At 40.7% G+C, this 21,297-nt stretch overlaps 1 protein-coding gene across 3 annotated transcripts in view; it reads left to right on the plus strand.

Moving 5' to 3' along the window:
• The first annotated feature begins 175 nt into the window (after positions 1 to 175).
• The window catches only part of MFSD11 (major facilitator superfamily domain containing 11), a 31,355-nt gene continuing 10,233 nt past the window's right edge, over positions 176 to 21,297 (plus strand). Inside the window, exons 1-10 of one of the 3 annotated variants that reach the window (XM_025197503.1) lie at positions 176 to 522; positions 5,506 to 5,676; positions 7,505 to 7,560; positions 8,599 to 8,706; positions 9,140 to 9,219; positions 9,327 to 9,423; positions 10,360 to 10,418; positions 13,260 to 13,401; positions 15,461 to 15,501; positions 17,175 to 17,240. In XM_025197503.1, coding sequence (XP_025053288.1) covers positions 5,581 to 5,676; positions 7,505 to 7,560; positions 8,599 to 8,706; positions 9,140 to 9,219; positions 9,327 to 9,423; positions 10,360 to 10,418; positions 13,260 to 13,401; positions 15,461 to 15,501; positions 17,175 to 17,240 — 745 coding nt within the window. In that variant the 5' untranslated portion in view covers positions 176 to 522; positions 5,506 to 5,580. Of the gene's footprint in view, positions 523 to 4,609; positions 5,311 to 5,502; positions 5,677 to 7,504; positions 7,561 to 8,598; positions 8,707 to 9,139; positions 9,220 to 9,326; positions 9,424 to 10,359; positions 10,419 to 13,259; positions 13,402 to 15,460; positions 15,502 to 17,174; positions 17,241 to 21,297 lie in introns of those variants that run through there. The other 2 variants (XM_014517260.2, XM_014517259.2) reach the window with 2 other exon arrangements.

The raw sequence follows: 21,297 nt of genomic DNA on the forward strand, positions 1-21,297 counted from the left end.
CGGGAACGGACCCGCCGGGTCCGCGCGCGCTCCAGACACTTTTTTTTGGTGAAGCTCGCTTCTTTTTTTCTTTTTTTTAAATATCCGAGCTTCTCAGTCAGCGGCCGCCGAGGAAAAGCCGCGGCGCAATTAATATTTCGATCGCGGTCCAAAGCGGCCGTTGGGTAGGAGGGGGAGGGGGGAGGAGGCCTCGCCGTGACCCGGAAGGGCTTGTCCGAGGCGGGGAAATTTTGAATGAAACGCTTGCCAAAAACTTATAATTAACCCCTCTAGATTGAATAAAGCAGTACGGTGGGGCCCGAGCTGCTGATGGGGAAGAGAAATAAAATGAACGCGAGGGGTCGGGCCAGGCCAGGGTGGGGGACGGGAGCGGGAGAGCAGATCGCGATTCAAAATGGCGGCCGAGCAGCCGAGGTGGGGGCCGGCGGACTGACCGGCCGCGCTGGCGGCATCTAGGCGGAGGAGGGAGCGGGTTGTTCCCTCCTCTCGCCACGTGTTGGGGCCTCCCACCTGCCGCGTGAGGCGAGTTTGCAGCATTCCCCCGCCTGGCTCCTGCGTGGGCCCTTCGCTGCCCAGGGGCATGTACGATGTTTGGATCCCCTCCTTGTGCTCAGCGGCCCGCAGGACTCGTGTGAAGACAGGGGGTGCGAGTGTCCCAGTGCCCCCCCCCCTCCCCGCCAGGGCTGCCTGTGGGCGAAACTCCCCGTGGGAGCGTGGAAGCTCCCCAGAAAAAGGGCACAAAAGCCCTTGGAGGAACGACCCGCCTGGCGAAGTGCTGTGGGCGGAGAACCTCCCCGTGCACCCGCAGAGCTGGTTGTGCCACCCGAACTCCCCCTGCACGCACCTGCCCTGCCGGCCAGGCTGGGGCTGCCCCTGGTTTCTGAATGGGGTGGGTGGCCATTAGGGCTGTGCAAAATTTCGCCGGCTGTCTCGTTTCGATTCATTTCGACCTCAAAACGGCAGATTTGAAACGAAATGAAGGGCTTCGAAACAAAATGAGAGCAGTCAAAACGTTTCGAAGCTGAAGCTGGGCTTGCTTGCAGGGAAACGGAAAGTAAGGACAGCTCTGATCCTGGCTGACTGTTTGGCTGCCTGAAATGCTGCTGGTGCTGTTGTGCTGCTAAGTTGTTACCTGTTGTCAGTTAAAGGGGTGGATTGGACTGAGGCTGTAGGGGAGGAGGAGGCCTCATTGAGGCCTCCTACCATGTTGTGTAGAGGCCCCAGCGCCAGTGAAGGCACGCCTTGATGCACGCACAGTATCACCCATGTCACGAGCTTTGCTTGTCAGCAGCCTGAGGTGCAGTTTCTCAGAAACCCCTGCACCTATCTCCTTGAAAACTTACAGGCGTCATGGCCTCAGGAGGGGCTATCATCCTTGCTTTTTGCATCCAAATCTGCCAAAAAATGACAACGTTATAGGCAGTTTTGTGCTTCCCCATTATAGCCTACGGGCGAAATGTGGAAGCAGTGAAACAGTTTCGACGAAATGAAACGGAACGGTGCTTTTGAAACAAAACAAAACTTGAAATGAAACGCTGTCTCATCGAAACGGCAAAACGGAAGTCAAAACAAAACGGTGCTGTTTCGCTCAGCCCTGGTGGCCAGGCATTGGGAAAGCCCTTGTACCAGCGGGGGGGCATGTTGCTCAGGCTGACAGCAAGGGCCGTGTGAAACTGCACTGTTCTGCTTCGAGTTGCGTTTCGACGGAACAGCGTTTTGTTTCGAACTTCGTTTAGATTCCAAACCGCTGTCCCGTCCCGTTTCGTTTTGTCAAAACAGTTTCGCTGTTTCGAGGCTATTTCGCTGTTTCGCCCCTAGGTTATAATGGGGAGCCTCGAAGCAGTCTATAACTTTGCCATTTCTGACCTGATTTGGATGCAACTTGCAGGAATGGTAGCCCCTTCTGAGGGCACAGAGCCTGCCAAGTTGCAAAGAGATACATGCAAGGGTTTCAGGGAAACTGTACCTCGAAGTCTTGAAAACAAAAAGCTCATGTCACGGGTATGTTAAACCACAGCAGGGTGAAAGCTGCAGGCTTGCTAGCCCCTGCTGAGGCGGCAAAGCCTGCCAGCTTTCAAGGAGATTGGTACAGGGCTTTGGGGGAAACTGCACCTCAAGCTGGTGTGTGTGTGCGTGTGCGTGTGCGTGGTTTTTCCATCTTTCCCCCAGAGCACTGGGATTGGAAGAGACCCCAGAAAAGGATGACAGTCACCCGGCCAGCTACACAGTCAATAATGAGAGCAGTCCTCCCCTCCTCTTCCCCCTCCCTCGCCTTACTTTACTTTCTGTTTCTCTGCAGGCAAGCCCAGCTTGAGCTTCAAAACAGTTCAACTTGCCTCGTTTCGTTTCAAGGCTGTTTCGAAGCTCTGTTTCATTTTGATTTTGCTCGAAATGAGTTGAAACGGCATTGAAATGAAACTGCCGGCGAAATTTCACACAGCCCCAGACAGCAGGTCTGCAATTCAGCAAGGTTGTATGGTGCTCTGAGTTACTGTAACCACACGCTGACATGCTGCTGCAGGTGCGGCATGGAAGATCCTGGCACCCCGAGGCATGGGTGTCACCTCACTGCAGCTTCCATATTTAGTTGTTTGGGTTTATGTGCTGCCCTTCCCAACAGAGGTTCAGGGCAGCTTATGCTCCAGAACAGAAACAGCATGTGAAACTGAACAGACTGTAAATAAAGCAAAAGCTCATTGTATCCCAGCCCAGCCTGGCTTGCTAACTGCCTCCCCAAATAGGAAAGGCTTAGATCAGCAGTTCCCAAACTGTGGGTTGTGACATCAGCGGATGGGGTTGCGGGGCTGGAGGGCTGTGGGTTGGGGGTAAGGGGCCATGCTGAGGAAATGGGGTCACGCTGAGGAGAAGTTTGGGAAGCATGGAGGTAGAGTGCTTCTGGTCGAGGTCCAGGCCGACCTGGGAAGAGAGGGAGCTCCAAAGCTGAGGAACGATGCTGCTGCATCTCCCCTCCAATGTGCTGGGGCATCACATGCGTGCGCAGTGACACCAAGTACAATTTCTATCCATTTTATTTCATATTCTCATTGCCTCAGTACTATGAGGTGGCCGTGCCATTTGCAGTGAGTAGCTCCCACCAATGGTAGAAGTTGATCGGTGGTTCTCAGACTTTTTAGACTCAAGGCACCCCTCAGAAAATGCCATCTCTTAGCTTTTACTTGCTTTTTGACTGTGGAAAAAAATAGTGATTTTCTGTTGCAAAGAACTTGGATCATCCCAGTCAGAATTTTTGTGACCCTATGGATTCGTGTTTGAAATCTCTGGTTTATCCTGTGTATTATGTGTAGAGATGTTTGGCCCAACTAAGAGTGCAAATATTATATGGCATCTTGTGACATCCTTAAAAGGATCTCACTGGCACCCAGGGTGCTGTAGCACCTTCGCTGGTGTAGATTGTCACGTGGAATTTTTACTTCTCATTTAACTCTGTTCAGTAGAGAAACCCTGGGAAGTTTGGCCGCATTGTTTTCTTAATGATACCAGCCACACAATAATCATAATACCTAGCTCTTATACAAAACATTCAAGAGGTGTATGACTGTGTCCTTGATAACACTACTTTGTTTAAATAAATGTAAAATAAGCTGAAAAGGAGAAGAGACTGCTCTTCTAGAGATCTTTTTTAAGTGTAATGACGGTGTGAATGTGAGAAGATTTTGAGAGTGGTTAGTGAGATTTTAATTGTTCTTATTGCAATATTTGCTAAGTAAATACTTTGCGTAAGAGTGAAAAGCATGTGTAACGAGGTAATTTTGGCATAAAATAGGAGTATGACTATATGTCATGCAACAGTAATCTAAAGGAAGGAAATGTGTTGCTTCTCATTGTTTCATCTGTTTTATTGCTTTTTGCTACGTGTTTCTTTCACAGAGCAGCAGCATGATTTTAAATGTCTTACTGAATCGCGTTGTAAAAATCCTCCGTGTCAGGAAAGAGATTAAAATCTGCTTTAAAATGAATCCGTCAAAACAGCTGAGGGAGTCTCCCTGCCGTCTCACCTAGAAATTTAATATAAGTGTTAATTATATGGAAGAGGGGTTCAGGATTGTCTTTCCTCAGTCCAGTAACCAAGGCAATGATCCTTCCATCTGCTGCATGTGAGCAGTGCTTTGAAGCCTATACAAATCAGTAGTCACAGGAGTACGTAGTCCCATTGGCTTCCCCACGTAACAATGAAGTTTGAAAAATATAATCTTGGACAATTTTGCAAATGAATAGTTTGGAAATCGTTGAAATACTGAATAAGTCATAACAGCTTTTGGGCTGTTTTTGCAGTAATAGGTGCTGGGTAGGCCCCATTTGGCAGGAAACCTAAAATACTGGTGAGACTGAAATTATTGAGTTTTGTGATTTCCTTAAATTGGACCTGGATTTCTTTCCTGCTGTCTTTGTACTGTGGTTAGCACACTGAGGTCCCAATTGTGATGGCATGCTCCTGTAATACAAACACTTCAAGTGCAATAAAAAGAAGTAGTAAAACAAGTAATGCAGGGTGGTTTACTTTCATTTTCTGCCTTGCTTGCTTTTTTGATAAGGATTTTCTGCCCTTATAGGTTACTTCTTTTTCAAAACGTTTACAAAACTTAATAATGATGTCAGTATATTTAATTGCTATTAATTAGTGTATGTTGGAGGCATTAGGAAGCTATATGTTGAATGATTGCAGAGACAACCATTTCATTTCCTCTCTGGAGTAAATTAGTGAGTGACAGGAACAGAAACAGAAAGGGAGTGTGTGCCGGTGTCAGTAGCGATAAACTATCTCCTTTTCTTCTGCTTTTATGGGAGGGACACACTGAGCGTTGTCATTTTTTACTTCTGAATTATTTTTGCATGTTAGAAAGCAGAAGCCAAGACAGTGTTCTTATGAGACTTTTGGAGAGATTTGGTTTCTTGGCAGATGTGTTATTGCCTGGTGGTTACTGAATACTTTTTGTGGAAATGGCAAACAGATTATTAATATTGAACATTTGCCATGTTTAAGGAGGAGAAGTGCTGAAACTGCATCTCCCATAATGCACATAGGTTTTCTTATAGCCTGGATCAGCTGACCTGGATTGTGACACCGTCTTTATTTCCTGTCCAGCATGAATGGAAATGACTTGTATATACCAGTATCTTTTTTTTCCTTAGTCAGGTGATTTAATGACTTTTGACCAAAATCTGATTCAGAGCAATGGCCAAAAAGTGAGCTGACTTACTGGCTCGAATGGTGGAAAACTACTTCTTTCTGGGGGAAGCAATGTCACGAAGTAATATACTGCAGTCTGCTCTGTTATCTTCATATTGAAGGTAGAGAGAATCTTAATTTTCTTACCAGTCCTTTAGCCTATTGTTTATAGTGTTATTTACTGCTATATGCTTTATTTACTATTTACTGCAGTGTACTAGATCTCTTAATTTGTTGATGAATACTTCTGACCACTTAGCAATTGGCTTAAAATAACCTTTTTTCTGGGTTTCTTCCTGGCTTTGTTTTCTCAGCAGAACTTAAAAGAGATCTTTAAAAGAAAACTAGAGCTTTTCCAGGCAGAAGCTGACAACTTCCGAAGAAAAGACAAAATGTCATCTGAATCGAAAAAGCTTTTTAACATAATTATTTTAGGAGTGGCTTTTATGTTTATGTTCACTGCCTTCCAAACATGTGGAAATGTTGCGGTAAGTTCAGCTATCAATATATAACCTGTATCAGTATCCCAACACTTCTCCTTTCTTCCTAGCACCCCAGTTTTATGGGTTGTTTTGCTAAAAGGTTTCACAATGTGTGAGATGGACTATATTATTCAATGTTATCTCTAGATTTAGTGCCTACGTAGGTACTTACTACAAGGAACACATTACTACAGGTAATGTGTTCCTTGTAGTGATTAAAGCAGTGAATTGGTCCCAGTATGAAAGAGTGCACGGCTATTTAAAAAATAAAATGAATGTATCATATTAAACGGCTTCACTTTCAACTTCAGAATAATAGCTGCTTTTGCATTTGTCTGTCCAGCGGTTTGGTTAAACTGAAACTTAACATGTTTCTGAGATTCTTATATAAATCCCTTCAAAGCATCCCCACAAGATGCTGCTGTTCTTAACCATAGTCCCTATTTTCTCTTATTTTAATTAGTCATACCTAGTCTTGCATTCTTTTCAAATTGGACGTTGCAAGTATATGTATATAGTATCTTACAAGTAGCCTGCCACAGCTGATAGAATTGCTAAGTCGCCTTGCTTCTCAGTAAATAATTTACTGCCATTGTATCTCTTTTCCCTAATGCAAGATTGGAAGTAAAACTAACGAGCATACCAGTGCAAGAAGATTGTGCTTTTACTACAACACTTATTATAATCCTTTTTGTTACCATGTTTAGGCCCAGATCCTCAAAGTTGCCTTAGGAGCCTAACTGTCATTGTTTTAAATTGATTTCAGTGACTGGATGGCACCTAAATATTTTTCAGGCTATGGTCCTTAGACTCTTTCTTTTCCAACAACTTTCTTTTGATAGATTTAAGAAGGTTTATTTACTACATTATGTAGTTAATTTATCAAAGTATTATTGGGAAAGCAGAAGGTTGATGAGGGACTCAGGAAATAAGGGTTTAATTCCTAATTCTGCAGATGTCCATGCATCTTTTAACCCCTCTATGCCTTGATTTCCATTTTGTAAATGGAGCTAGACATTCTTTAACAGAGAAGAAGTTTTGTAGGGCTTAATCATTTGTGAAATGCTTTGAGATTTGGAGTGTGGAGGAAAGGAACTGCTGAGTCACAAAGTATTAGTTATTGTTTCAGACATAGCTCCCCGCTTCCAAGCATCTGTTACACTTAATGGTAGCAACTGGTCTGAAGTGAAGGAATCAAGATTTAGTTGTCATGATTCAAATTAAAGTTGCCTGGTGTCCAAACTCTCACACACATAAAAGGCAGCAGACAGAGGGAGGACATAGGAAGGCAGTGTCCGCTTTTATTATAGCTTATGTTTTTTCTGCTGTAATGCCTACTTGTTTAGATGGACAAGGAGTGTAATACCAGAATTTGTCCCCATGCTAGGATAAATATACATATTACAGTGGGTGATTGAATTTTGCAGGGTCACACTTCTACATATTTTTCTTTATTCGTTCCCTTAGCTAACTAATCAATACAGTTTACAAAGATAGCCTTGCTGCTACATTGGAAGCTGAGGAAGTATGAGCAAGAGAGAGAGTAACTAGAGTAAGGAATGGGAGACAGAATTTCTATGTCCTGGTTTTGACCCTGCTTCTAAGTCTGACGAAGCTTTGATTCAGGTTTCCAAACTATGCAATGGGTATAATATTAACCTTCATGTGGGTTTTATTAGGTTTAATATATCAATACACACAGCTTTTAGTTTCTTGATATCAGTTGTTAATAATTAGTTCTAACTCTGATCTCTCTGTCAGGAATTTTAATATTTAAAAATACATCATATTTTCTATATTAATTTTTCTCTACATCATAATTTTTTCCACACAGCAAACAGTTATCACAAATTTAAACAGCACAGATTTTCATGGCAGTGGCTATACCAGGTAATTTACTTATTATTTACTTTAAGAGAGACAGCCAATTTTCTTTATCCGATTTCATTAATACTCTAGTGATTATATTGTTCTGCTGTATTTGCTCTTTAAAACACATTTAAAGAAAGTTTTATTGCTGTCGTACTTTAAATGCCTTCATTTACTCTTAGATTCCCTTACTATTTCATTGAGTCACATGTATGGAAATTTAGGGGGAAATGCCATTATTTAATCGCATGCTTTGATTTTAACCCAGGCTGTGAAGACAGTGTAAACATTATTGAACACAAAGTAGCTCAGTAAGACCGGGGTTCTACCAGCCTTTGTGCCTGTGTGCTTCCATGTGCCCATACAGAGCACAGGGTCTGCCCGTGTGGATCAGTTTACAGGGGGAGATTTCATTCAAGAGATGCTTAGAAAGAACAGTCAGAAAAACAGGAGGAAAATTAAGACTGCAGAGCTGTGGAAACCAATTCTTCTTTCATTGTATTCCCCTAGGAGCCAAAGTCCCAATCATGATCAGGGACCTACTTGCAAGGGACTGTACAATCACATAAGGAGCTTGTTTACTACCATAATGGATTACAGTCTAATTTAAGACAAAGAACAATGCTAGTAGGAACAAAAATAGGTAGTAGACAGTCCTGAATGAGGCGTTTTAAAATTAAGTGAGGAATCAGAAATTGGTGAGGAAGGGTGGGGAGAAAAAAGGCAAAACTAGTTTTAAGATGAGGCTTCATAAATTTATGGTCAAAGTTGCATGATGTGCTTGAATGTGATAGCAGGGAATTGGCACTATTTCCCAGGAGGTCCCTACAGAGTAATGTTCCTTTGTTAAAATAAGGTGAAACATATTAACGTAATTAACAAGAAACGGAAAAGTGGCTAGGTTAGAAAGTTTATGCATTTACCTTTCCTAGGGGGTGTATTTCACTCCAATAGTTTGGAATCATTTGAAAGTCTTTGTTAAAAAATAATCAGTTACACTTAGCAGCACCTCAAATTTAATTTTAAATGCCAGCTCATCTTTATTGTTTCTTTGTGTAGCATGGCCATTATTTATGGAGTGTTTTCTGCATCAAATCTCATTTCACCTTCAGTGGTTGCTATAGTAGGACCGCAAATCTCCATGTTTGTTAGTGGTATATTTTATAGGTAAGTAATACTTTTAAAAATCAATAACATCTGCTTTGTATTCACCAAATGCTTCTCCGTTTGGTTCTCCAGCTTCAAAAGTACCGTATTTTGCATGAAACTGTACTGGCCAAGCAGAACAGAATATAGTTTCAGAGGTGTCACTTGCAAGCAGTCCCTCCTACCAGAAACTGAGCTTGCTATTTCCATAGCACTGTCAGGGTTGGCTGACCTTGGAGTAAAGAACTAACCACTGGTCTCAGTTTAATGATTCCATTAAAGAAGTATCAGTATATTGTTAGCATAATCAATTGTTTTGCCTCTTAAACTTTGGATTATTTTCAAAACTAGCTTAGAGGATAGTTAGCAGCATATGTAATTTTTAAAGAGCATACTACGCTGGATATTGTCCATATCTAGTATGTATGTAATAAACTGACCTGTTATGTTTTAGTGCATATATTGCGGTTTTTATCCAGCCTTTCACGTGGGCCTTCTACACTGCTTCTGTTTTCATTGGGATAGCAGCTGCTGGTAAGTATTGCAGTTATTCTGCATCTGCTTGCTTTTCTTTACTGAATTAATATATATCTCTCAGATACTTTTACTTCATGTTGAGCAACTTTTTGGTTGAATTCTAGTACTTTGGACTGCACAGGGAAATTGCCTGACAATAAATTCAGATGAAAACACCATTGGGAGAAATAGTGGAGTATTCTGGGCACTTCTACAGTTCAGGTAATTTTCCTTGGTTAAACTGATCCATTTGTTCATGCTCATTCTTGTTGTTTGTACAGTGAGCATGTAAGGGACATTTTATTCTGAGAAAATACTTCAGTGATGCTCACAGGCTATGAAACAGAAGGAAAAGCTGGAGATGACATTTCTGTTAGTACTGTGCAATTCTTAATAATAAACAGAAGTTAAATACTGCAGGCCTCTCCTTCTGGTGTGCTAACATCCCCACTGTTTGGTATAGAAACATAAGCCTTAAGAGGCATATGTCTGTTAGGAGAGAAGCCAAGATATCTCATGTCCAGATTATATATTGGTGATCATTGTAGATTGCATTGAGCAGCAGATTCAGGGATTAGAAAAGCACCATTTTGTCATAGTTTCCAGAAGCACAACTGATGCTATTTCAGCATGAGTAAAATGTATTGTCTTCTGTGAAGGAAACTTTTTTATTCTAGGGCTGTAGTGAATCACTGTTCAGAATCACGACATGTTCAGGAACTTATCTTTAGACACTCAGAATTTCCCAGGGTGATCACCAACCAGTCCAGCATTGTCCAAACAGGCCTCAAGCAACAAAAATGGCCCCTTGGAAGAAGCACTGCAAAATTGATCTCTGCAGCTTTGGGTCAGCTGCTCTTTCACCACTCCAGCCCCCAAATGTTGCAGAGGGTAACTCATAATCTGAGTTTGCCCCCTCTGTACTCTTATGTTATCTTGGATCCTTGCAACAAACAGAGTAGCCTCATGAAAGGGAATCCTCAATTTAATTTTAAATTATTGCTGTAGGGTTAGCAGTGAGACAGTATGAAGAAAGGTTCCTTCTAGCCCTTTTTCACAGCTGTACCTTATACTTTGTATTTAGAATTTATTCTTTAAAAATGTTACATTATCATAATAAATACCAAATTTCTGTGTTCCCTTCTCTGATGTCCGCAGCTTGTTTTTTGGAAATCTCTATATATACTTGGCTTGGCAAGGGAAAACCCATATATCAGGTTTGTATGATTTATTTTGATGTTTCTTACAGTGTATAAAAATAGATACTTCTCTGTTGGGAGCATTCAGAAACATAGAAAATGGCATGCAATCTCTATAGCTTAGTTGATATATTCCTTATTTATTTTAAGAAGGTATTTTGTTTTTAGTAGGTATACCCCCATAATACAAGATCTGTGGGTTTTAGCTGCTGTTCCCTTTGGCTGTTGCTTCTTGGAGTTTGTCTAAACAGGAAAATTGTTCGGGATAGCTACTGAAGAATAAGTTATTTTGCAATAAGTATTCAGGAATATTTCCACACATGAATATGCTTATCCTAGAATAACCATGTTGACATAGAGGAGTTTTGTGAAAACTATTGTGTTTGATATCCATACCTTGCCTTATATCTGCTTACTACTCCTTACAGATAAGCCCTCAGTCTCGCTGAAGTTTGTTTCAACTCTGCTCTAAATCCTGTATTTAAGGAATTTAATATATAGTAAAATATAGAATGTACCAGACACAATAAAAATTAAAACTCCAACAGTTGGAATTATTTCAGTTACAATTACTCCAGTTACATAGGTGACTACATTAAAATCCAGATTTTATTCTAATCTCAATATAATTAAGTGAATGTATAGTTTACAACCACCATGTACAATGTCCTTCCCTCCATTTTACAGTAAGTCAAGTGTTAGCGGCCTGTGTTGTGAGGCCCAGGTTTTACTAGCTGCTACTTTCACCTCTGAGTAACATGCCCTTTTTTTTTTTTTAAAAAGGGTTTCAACCCTTTTTTTAAAGTAAAAGCTTAAATTTGGGTGAAAGCACTGGGGGACACTAGATTTGAAGTACCAGAAGTTGTATGTATCTTACATTAAAAGAACCCTGCAAATCTTCCCAGAATACAACTCTAGAGTGGAACTCACATTAAAGACTTCCTTAATTTTTAAGTGGTGTAAAAATCCTCGTATTGAAACTATCGCTCCACTTCATTATAAGGTTAATGGCATTATAACAATATTTCACCACACTTGTAAATTGGTTCTTCTTTCTCTTTCCTTCCTAGATCTTAATTCAGGATCCTACAAGAATAGCTTACACATGTAGGTTTACATATATGTAACACAATATTTTTTTTAAGATTATACCCCTACATTCTTGTTTTGGGTTCTTTCACAGTTTTTTAAGGAATTTATAGCATTTATTTCTGTTCCCCTTTGAGCCACTAGAAAGTTAATTAAAAGTGCATAGGCTTGAACTCTGGGAGTTCAAAGGTTAGTCAGTTTGTTTCTCAATCACAAACCAGTATTAGCTACTTCTCAGCAATTTTTCTGCCTGATTGGACTTGGTGAATGGCAGGCAGGCTTCTGCCACAACGACTTCACTGTGCCAAACAAATTGTTTACTCTAGAGCCAGTGGTTCTCAGCCTTTTCAGACTCTAGGCACCCCTTGTTAGACTCAAGGCACCCCTTGAAAAATGCCAGCTCTTAGTTTTCACTCAGTTTTTTTAGTACAGAAAAACAATAGAGCAATTTTTCTGTTGCACAGAATTTGTAAAGACAATTATAGGTCAGGACGTTTTTAACACTGTGAATGCCTATTCAAGATCTATGGGTTTATCTTAAGAATCATGTTTGCACGCCTAACAGTGCTGACATTTTGCAGCATCCATGAAAGGGTGTCAAGGCACTCTGGTTGAGAATAACTACTCCAGAAGGAATATGGAACAGCAGGCACCTTCTATACTCTGATGCTGCCACAAAAAAAAATAAATGCAGTTATGGGTATTATAACTGCCGTTGGGCCCCTAAGTGCATAAAACGTATTCTATGCAATGCAGTAACATGCACTGCATATAATACATAGGAGATAATAGTACCCTTTCCTTAGCACAGCTTAGGCCTCAGCTGGAGTGTCCAGTGCTAAGCATGACATTTTAAGAAGGATATAGAGAAACTGGAGATAATCCAAATGTGAGTGACAGCTAATAAAGCAGTTGGAGTGTAAAGAAAGGTTGAGAGACCTAGATGTATTTAGTTTAGAGAAGAGATTAAGGGGGGAATATGATATCAGTGTTAAAAAATATTGGAAAGGCTGCCAGAAAGAAGAGGGAAACTAATTATTCTCCTTTGCCTCAGAGGCAGGGCAGAAAACAATGTTTTAAACTACAGTAAAACAAATGTAGATTACATATTAGGAAAAAAACTTCCGAACAGTAGGACAATGGAATAAATTGTTAGTTAGAAATCCAACACTGGCTAACAGGTTGGACTAGGCAACCCCTGAGGAGCCTTCCAGTCCTATGATTCCCTCCAGATATGCACTGTATCTTTTGACAAACTAAGGTTTCAGCAGCCGAAAGCCTTTAGATTTTACAGCTCTGTTTATGGTGTCATATGGTGTAACAATAGTATCTTGGGGTCTTGAAAGGAAGATGTTTTAGAAGTCTGAACAGCACTGGTAGAATGGGATGTAGTCTCCAATCCATACTTCTGAGTTTGAAATAGCATGTTTTGCATGCAGTACTGGATACTACTACAATATCTACACTTCCCCTTCACTATAGAGGGACTATAACAGGAGTTAATAAAAATAAAAGTGGAAGTGATATTCTCTTACATGCCCAACATTCTGTATGTATAACATCACTAAAGCAGGCATTTGTTAGCCATTTGGACATTTTGTCCCACATGCATAGTAAGTTAGGCAGCACCAAAGTATATGCTAGGCATTACATGCATCTTGTCTTAAAGTGTTCTGTGTTTTAACATGGGGAAAGTCATAGCTAGGTAGAAATAGTTTATTAGACTTGTTAGGTCAAACCTAGTTGTGATATCTTTTTGTTTTTCCACAGAGGGTGACCGCAGAACCGTCTTCATCGCTCTAACTGTTATCAGTCTCGTGGGCACGGTTCTGTTTTTTCTGATTAGGAAACCCGAGGAGTCAAATACTCAGGAGGGGGAAGATTCCACTAATGAAAACCTTGGGGATGCCTCGTAAGTGCTTAAAGCAATAACACACTACCATCCCGCCAGACTTGTGTTCCTAATCCTTTGTGGAAAGCTTCTTGCTTCCTTATCCCTCTGACCCCAAAGCATGTAAGTTTTGAACACGGTATTAAGCCTTAAGAATATTTTTCAAGAGTCCCTACTATCCCATAAGAAGTGAGGATCACATCATTTGGGTTTCTTTACGGGCAGTTGCCTTGAGAGTAGGGTAGGGCACAAGTTGTGTTTTTCCATTGAAGGGTATTAGGAGAAGTCACTTACCTCCTCCTTCCATTGTTAAGCATATATTTGTCCACGATAGTCTTTTTTTAATTTTAATTTTATTTTTTTTGCCTCCTCAGACCAGCTGTGTTAGGTTCAGTGGCCATGTCTGCACGAGACGCTGACTGAGCAGTCGTTACTGTGCAGCCATTTAGCTCTTGTATAAACAAGGACTACTGCACAGTAACCGGAGTTACTGCTCAGTCACACTGAGGAACAGCTTTTTATGATGCTGACTGCACAGTAGCCCATGACTACTACGCAGTAGCACTGGAGTGGCAGGATGTGATGTTACTGCATGATGTGATGCTACTCCGCAGTCAGAGTCTTGTGTAGATGTGGCCAGTGACTCCAAACCTTAGCTGTTGCTCTCCGATCATGGAAGAGATTGGGGAATAGAAGCAAAGCAGGAGATGCAATAGATTTGAAAACTGGGGTTGAAGCGGCAAGTTTACTTTGTCCTTTGTAAGAACACATTTAAACAACTTTTGTTGAAGCAAATATTTTGCTGAAGCAAATATTGTGTGGCTGCAATAATTATTCTGCAAGAATAATTATTCTGAGAGGACTGACCGCCTTACCAAGTAGCACAGAGAATTTTTTTTTAAGTTGGCTTGTTCCTAGCAGAATTTGTATCTGGTGGTCAAGTTAACATGTTTATCCACACCTCTTCCCTGAATTAAAGAGGACAATAGCATGATTGTTTATTTGTAGCTAACTGGGGTTAGGAGCTAGTTTGTAATTTTAGTTTGTTGCTAGAGGCAGGGCAGCAAATTCTTATTACTTTAGTGGCTTCTTTTTAGATAGGATTTTGAAAAATCACCCACTCAATCTGCCATAAAAAAATCAACTACAGTGTAGACAGATTATCTGTCCAATAGTTTTAAAAGATTTCATGCTATTGCAATGGCAAGGGCTGTTTCACATACCGGACCAATTTCTTATCCTATAAAGATCTCTTAAGCCAGGGATGTCAAACATATGACCCGCGGGCTGGTCTTCAGACTGCAGAACCATTCCATCCAGACTGCTAGTAGTCCAGCAGGCCACTGGAAGTTGCAGGGCACAGCCTGCTGCAGAATTTGGGGACCCTGGACCCTGATGGACATGGCTGTGGATGGTAGCACTCCAGACCCACACTGTTGCTCTAGCACAACCTGGTGTGGCTGCATGCCTCTGGACCCATGTTGCCATGTGAACACAGCTCTTCTGCTGCCCAAATATTGTTCCGCTGTTCCCTGGCAGTGGACACACAACAGTTGCTGGTATCCCCGCCCAGATCTGGCCTGGGAGGAGCCTTTGCAGTCTGGATCTGGTCTGGGGCTCAGGGTGAGTTTCACACCCCTGTCTTAAGCTCTCATTGATTATTTAGTTGCTGATTGTTAGCAAATTACTTAGATGTCATACATATTATAAATGCATGGGTAAATGGAAACACTAAAGTAGTCGTGAAATGGTATTTTCAGATACAGGTATGTTGTTAATAATAGGCATAAGAAAGACCAAAGCAAATATAGTGAGGAAATAAAATCCAGTTAAAAAAAATAATGATAAAAAAAAATCCCAGAGACAAGTAGGTTACTTTTCCAAATAATATGCATGTAAGTAAGCAAATACCTTATAGCTAATGGTTTAGGTTTACAAAAATATTTTATTAGACATTAATGTGTTCTAGCTAATAATAACTGGTAAGAAAGTATACAAAAACTGAAAATGGAATTAGCTTCAATGCTTAGGCAAGTTTATTTCTGGTTTATCTTTCTGATTTTAAAATGCATTTATCCAGGTCTTCCCAAAGCAAAATGACGAGAGCAGTGGATGCATTTAGTAAGTATTATTCTGCTTCAGAACCACCTCTGAATATATTAAAACAGATTAATGATTGTGTTCATATACATGCACACTTGCAAATCATTTTAATCAGCAGTTCACAAACAGATGAAACTTTGAGAATGCGAGGCAACAGACCTGCAGCCTTTCCTCCCTCTACACAATTTAATATTGTCTTGGCTATACCTTTACTAGGAACACTATTAGTGTAATAGTAAACGTGCTTTATGGAAGATTGTAGCTCTGTTGGTTGCCACAGTAAAATCAACTTCTCTCCCAGCCTTCCAAGAGCAAAAACTGCCATATCAGTTAAAGAGCAGTTTTACTGATATAACTGCATCTTTTCCAACCCTTGTTGTCTCTACTGCACACAAGCCTTGGGAATCTTCACTTTCTTTACTTATCATTCTCTTAAACAACCCTCGCAGTTTCCCTGTTGGTTACTAACACGATAGTAAGACCCAGTATCTTCATGTTCCAGATCAGTCTGAGCATCTGTAGTGTTTGCCTACTTTGAAGTATCATGACCTTGAGGCAAAGAGTATGTGATATGAAAGCTTGAATTTCTCAGGACTCAAGAGAAAGAGCAAAGAAAGTGCAGTATGCATTGTCACACTTACTGTGCTTGAAGAGGTTCAAATGCTGAGTTAGAACATAGCAGCTGGTGCTGTAAATTCACACCATGCCTTACTCCACAATTATGTCATCATGTAGACAAATTCTAGTGCTCCCCAAGGGCATGACTAGAGGAACAAGTTGGTACAAGGTATGCTTGGGAGTGAATTTGCTGCATGTTAACTCTTCTGTAATGACTGCCTATTTGGATGCTTTTCCTTTGCAAAAGGCATGAGGTAATTTATGCGGCTTTCACTACATTTACATTGCATTTATAGTCTAGCTAAATCCCTATCTTATTACTACTTACTAGTATAGTGCTTACAAAAATAGAGCCCTCTTCGGTTATGTCTTTATTTTTTTTAAAGAAAGGACTTCTGTATGGAGATGTAGCATAGAATTGTTAGTATGTTATACATTAATTTACTTCACAGTGACATCTTCATGTAGACAAACTTGGGGATCCAAAAGTTGAAACCTGGTGTAATGAAATGACACAAAGTAGCATCCATGGAGGGAATCATGTTAGCCAATTTGGCAACTGAATTCTAAAGTAGTTGTAGTAGATTGTTGCTCTTGCATATTTATCTTTTCCTCTTCTGTACCTCCCTTTTTCCTCCTCCTTTTTTTTTCTTTTCTTGTTTGCTTATTTTTTGTGATAGGCAAATTTATAATCCCCGCTCCCCCCGCCCCCCCCACTTGTAATTGTAACACAAAAAGACAAGCTTGGAGAGAGAGGCCATTAGTAGGAGTGAAAGTTAAAAGGAATAACCATTTCAGGGAAGTAAAGATGTTTCTTACTGAAGAAACAACATGAGTAAGTAAAAGTTGCTTTTAAACTAAAGGTCAACATGTGAAAAAAATTCAGTTAATAAATGTGTGCCACTCATTAGTGCTTTTAGCTAGTGGCACTGGCCTAGAGAACATTTAGAAATTTTCAATCCAGAATGTATTCAGTCTTTTAAAATAAAAACATTGTAAAATGAAGATTAGAAAATAATGTCTAAAAACAATCTTATCTTTAATAACGTTAGTGATTTCTACTTTTTTTCCAGAGAGATCTATGAAGCTTTGCCTCACCAAAGAGATTCTGCTTCTTAGTATTACAACAGCCTATACAGGTAATGAAGTAAAAAAACACAATCATTAAATTGTCAGGGAATTGTATTGGACTCTAATTGCCTGCCCCCTTGATAGTGGATTCTTGTGTTTCAGTATCCTAGTAGTATATTTGGGTATATAATATTTTTGTACTCTGTTTCTGGAAAAAGTCTTCTGAAGGGTTTTTTGGGGTTGGGAGGGGTCTAAACCCTGCAAACACCATTGGATTTAATAAGAGTGGTTGGAGTCGGTTCCAGGTCAACCAGTTTGTATTTGCGTATGTTTTATGAATCTGATTATTATACAGTTTCTCTCCATGCTGGGCAGGTTGAATCCTGCTAGAAAGAAATTAAATTGCAGTGAATTTTAATAACTAATTAAATACACCTGTAGGTGATGAGGCCTCTAATACTGCCTCCAATGAGCTGGTAATGAGGTGTAGGAGATTGCTGTTAGAATCCTTGTCTTAATGTCCTGTTTGCATTTGGAAAATGTTGCAAGATTTCCCTACTGTTGTAGTTACTGAATTAATTTTATTGATGGCTGCAGTTCTAGAAGTGCTACATGTTTAAGCAGCACTGTTTAAACTTGCTCTGAGCAAGGCCAGGATTTGAATTGGGGAATAAAAAAAAACGGGGCTATCCCCATAAGCCAAGTTCTGCCAAGCTGAGATTCCAATACCCACAAAAACCCTACCCACAGTAGATTATGCAGATGTTCAATGTGTGACCATGCATACTCTGATCAGTATGTCAGACTTGGTTCCCCTTACTGGGGCTCAGATGCATCCTGGACAAGGCTGAGGTAAGGCCTAGGAACCATGGGCATATGTTGCCAGAGTTGCAGGATAGCATAAGAATCATTATAATGTGGTCCATAGCTCTCACAGGTACAAAGAAAACCTTGAAAATGTGAATTTAGTATAAATACTTGGATTGGAGTGTTATTGTAGCCACTTGTGCCAAACCAATTCAAACCTGAAGTGCAGGGCTGGTTTGTGAGCCAGATCCAAAGCGTGGAACCATGGCACTTGTAGAGGTCTACTTAAGTTGCAGTGAGACAAAGCAATTTTGCAGCTTGGTCACAGCATGAAGTGCCGATTTTGTTTTTTGCAGGCATTTCCTAGTGTCCCCGTCCTGCACTACTGATTGGTGGGGGGGCATAGGCATTGTATTTAACTTCTTAAAAGATGTGCTGAGACACTTTCACTTTACTGACTGGTGCCTTCACTCAGTGTGCATCACTAGCAGACAGAGTGGGCATGCCTACACATGCTTTTACGCACACCTAAACTTAATGCACATTTGCCTAATGCACATTAAGGCAGTTTAGGCACATGACTACATGTGCACACGCTAAGGCACATTACGCAGTGCACAGACCAATTTAGGACTAAAGTTAATCCGAAGTCAGTTGACATAACATTAATGTGCCTTAGTGCATCTACACGTGCATTAAGGCATTTAGCTATTCAGATGTAAATTTGATATCTGCTTTTGTTGTCTTTTTATTGTCTTTTGATTCCCATAGCCAGTTTGAGTTTGGTTTCAGCCTTGGCTTTTCTGGTCCACTCCCTACAGGTTTGGACCAGTGCTGCATAATCCTCTTTAGTGGTAGTTCCCGACTTCCATCCCTTATAAGCTTCTCTTTTCAGATTCAGGAGGTCCATAAGTTCCATCTTGAGCCAAGGGGCTCCCCAGCCCTTTTGCTACCTTTCCTATAGTCTGGATTGGACTTCTCCTGTGTTTTTAGGATCATGTCCTTAAGGAGCGACCACTCATTGTGGATTTCCCTCCCTGTCAGATCATGGTCTCTCAGGGCCTCAGTAACCAGTTCATGAATCAGGAGTGCCATTGTTGTTTTCAAGAACCTCTCTCTTTGATAAATTGTTACATTAACCTGGCACGGAGTAGCAGGATAGGCAAATGGGCAGAGAGTCCTTGGTTAGCACTCAGGAAATCTCTTGGTCTGTTCCTGCTTCTGCTGTTGACTTGCTGCATGACTTCAGGTCCTTTTTCTCCACCTTTTTGTGCCTCTTTCCTTCCACTTGTCTGTTTTACCTATTTGAATGATAAAATCTTTGTGATAGGCCTTCTTTCTGTGTATTTATGCAGAACCTAGCACAGAAGAACTTCAATTTCAGTTGGAACCATAATGTAAACAGATATTAACAATTTTAAGTGGGTCTTCATAGCAATTGTGCAGCTGCTGCCATTTTAGAAGAAAACTGCATTAATTCAGTATACTATTTCACCTGAATATTTATGAGAGGAAGTGTGTGTGTGTGTACGTACTCTCGCTCACACTCTTGCTCACATTTATCGGTTTTCTAGATAATCTTACTAATGTTTCAGTTTCTCTAACTGTAGAGTTGATGTGTCTGACTTTTATTGATCTTTGTCAGTTTACTCATGCCTATGATATGGTTTAAGAGACAGGCAACTAAGTTTGGCATTTGCATGCATGAGAAAAGCAGGATAACTCCAAGGTGTTTGGTAAATTCAGCTTTCTCTTAATCATTTTGGTTAATTTAACATTTTTTAAATGTAGAACTTGGATCTCTCAGGCACTTAAATGTGAATTAGAATAGCTTTCTTAACGTTGTATGTGGATGTCACCAGTTTTATGGAGTCATCTATCTGGATATTTTGACACTTACTCCTTTTGATTTCTTTATCAGTTATTCTGACAGTAGAAAGATTCTTACTACCTTTACAGCATTCTCCTTGTTCTTCTTGCGTCTCTATACCACATTTGACTATTTTGTTACTTGTGCTTGTGCTCATTTATTGTACTTTGCAATGTCTTTCTTCGTACATGTGCCTTCAGGCAGCGGGCACTGCAGTCTCAGGTGGCTGAACCAATGGTATAGCCCCACTTTTTCATTAATTCCTTGAAGCATCCAACTCTGGCAGGTAGGCAGTTGACACATTGCTGCCTTTGCTATGGTTCGCCAGCCCCTGGTGGTAAGAACTCAGCTGCTGGAATGTCCTTTTTTTCTGCTGTCAGGTATTTTCTTCAGTCTCTCATTCCACATCTGTAGTTGTGGCTCCTTGGGTGTGGCATTGAGAGGTTAGGCGCTGGTGAGGAAGCTCCTGGGTGACTTCAGATGTTTGTGTGCTGCAGGATGGTCATATGGTGGGTGTCTTGCATCTTCAGTTTGTCTCAGTCATTCTGTACTTTTGGCCACCCCTGTTGTGGTCCCTTCCCAGTAATACCTAGCGGTACCTGCAAATTCTGCTAACGCTCCAAACCACAATTTTGACCCGACAAATTTTCTTGTTAAAAAAAATTAAATGATGAAATAACAGTATTTAAGTATGCATTTTCAAAAATCTTTGTATGCAACTATCAGTCTCTAAAGATACAGCTACAGCACTGAAGATACAGTGAAAACTTTAAAAATAATAGAATGGTTCTTCCAATCCAGGTGATTGTGATACAGTCACAATTTATAGAGGATCAGAAAGGACTTGGACACTAAGTCTGATTCCCTGCTGTTTTAGCTAACCCTGTCATGTAGTCTTAAGTTTCATCTTAAAAGTCTGCTAGATTTCTCGCCCCTATTACATAGCCTTAGTCGACTAGTTTAAATTTATGCATGGCCAGTTTATACCCCTGTGTTCTTGTGCCAATTCAGCTTTGGTAGCTGCTCGCTCTCAAAATTTTTCCCTGCTGTTGCAATCGTATCCGCCTCTTAGCCTTTGTTTTGTTTGGCTGAACAAGCCAAGGTCTTTTACTCTCCTCTCATAAAATAGGTTGTCTACTTCCAGCATCTTTCTAATAGCATGTTTCTGGACCTGTCCCAGCATGCATTTATTTCTCTTAAACAAGGAGAAGCCAGAATCATACACCATGTTCTAGATGAAGTCTCACCCATATTCTGTACAATGGCATTAATATCTCTTTATCTTTGAAAGAAACGATTATTTTTAGCCCAGTGCATCCTTGCATTCTATTTGCCTTTTCCACAACTGCATCCCACTGTTGGGTCACGGCAATCCTGTGATCAATCACATGTGGAGAGAAGGGGTCTCTCTTCTGTCAGTTCCCATTGATGAGCTGCCCCATCACAGC

This window comes from Alligator sinensis, unplaced genomic scaffold, assembly GCF_000455745.1.
Source record: "Alligator sinensis unplaced genomic scaffold, ASM45574v1 scaffold400_1, whole genome shotgun sequence".
Classification (NCBI taxonomy): Eukaryota; Metazoa; Chordata; order Crocodylia; family Alligatoridae; genus Alligator; species Alligator sinensis.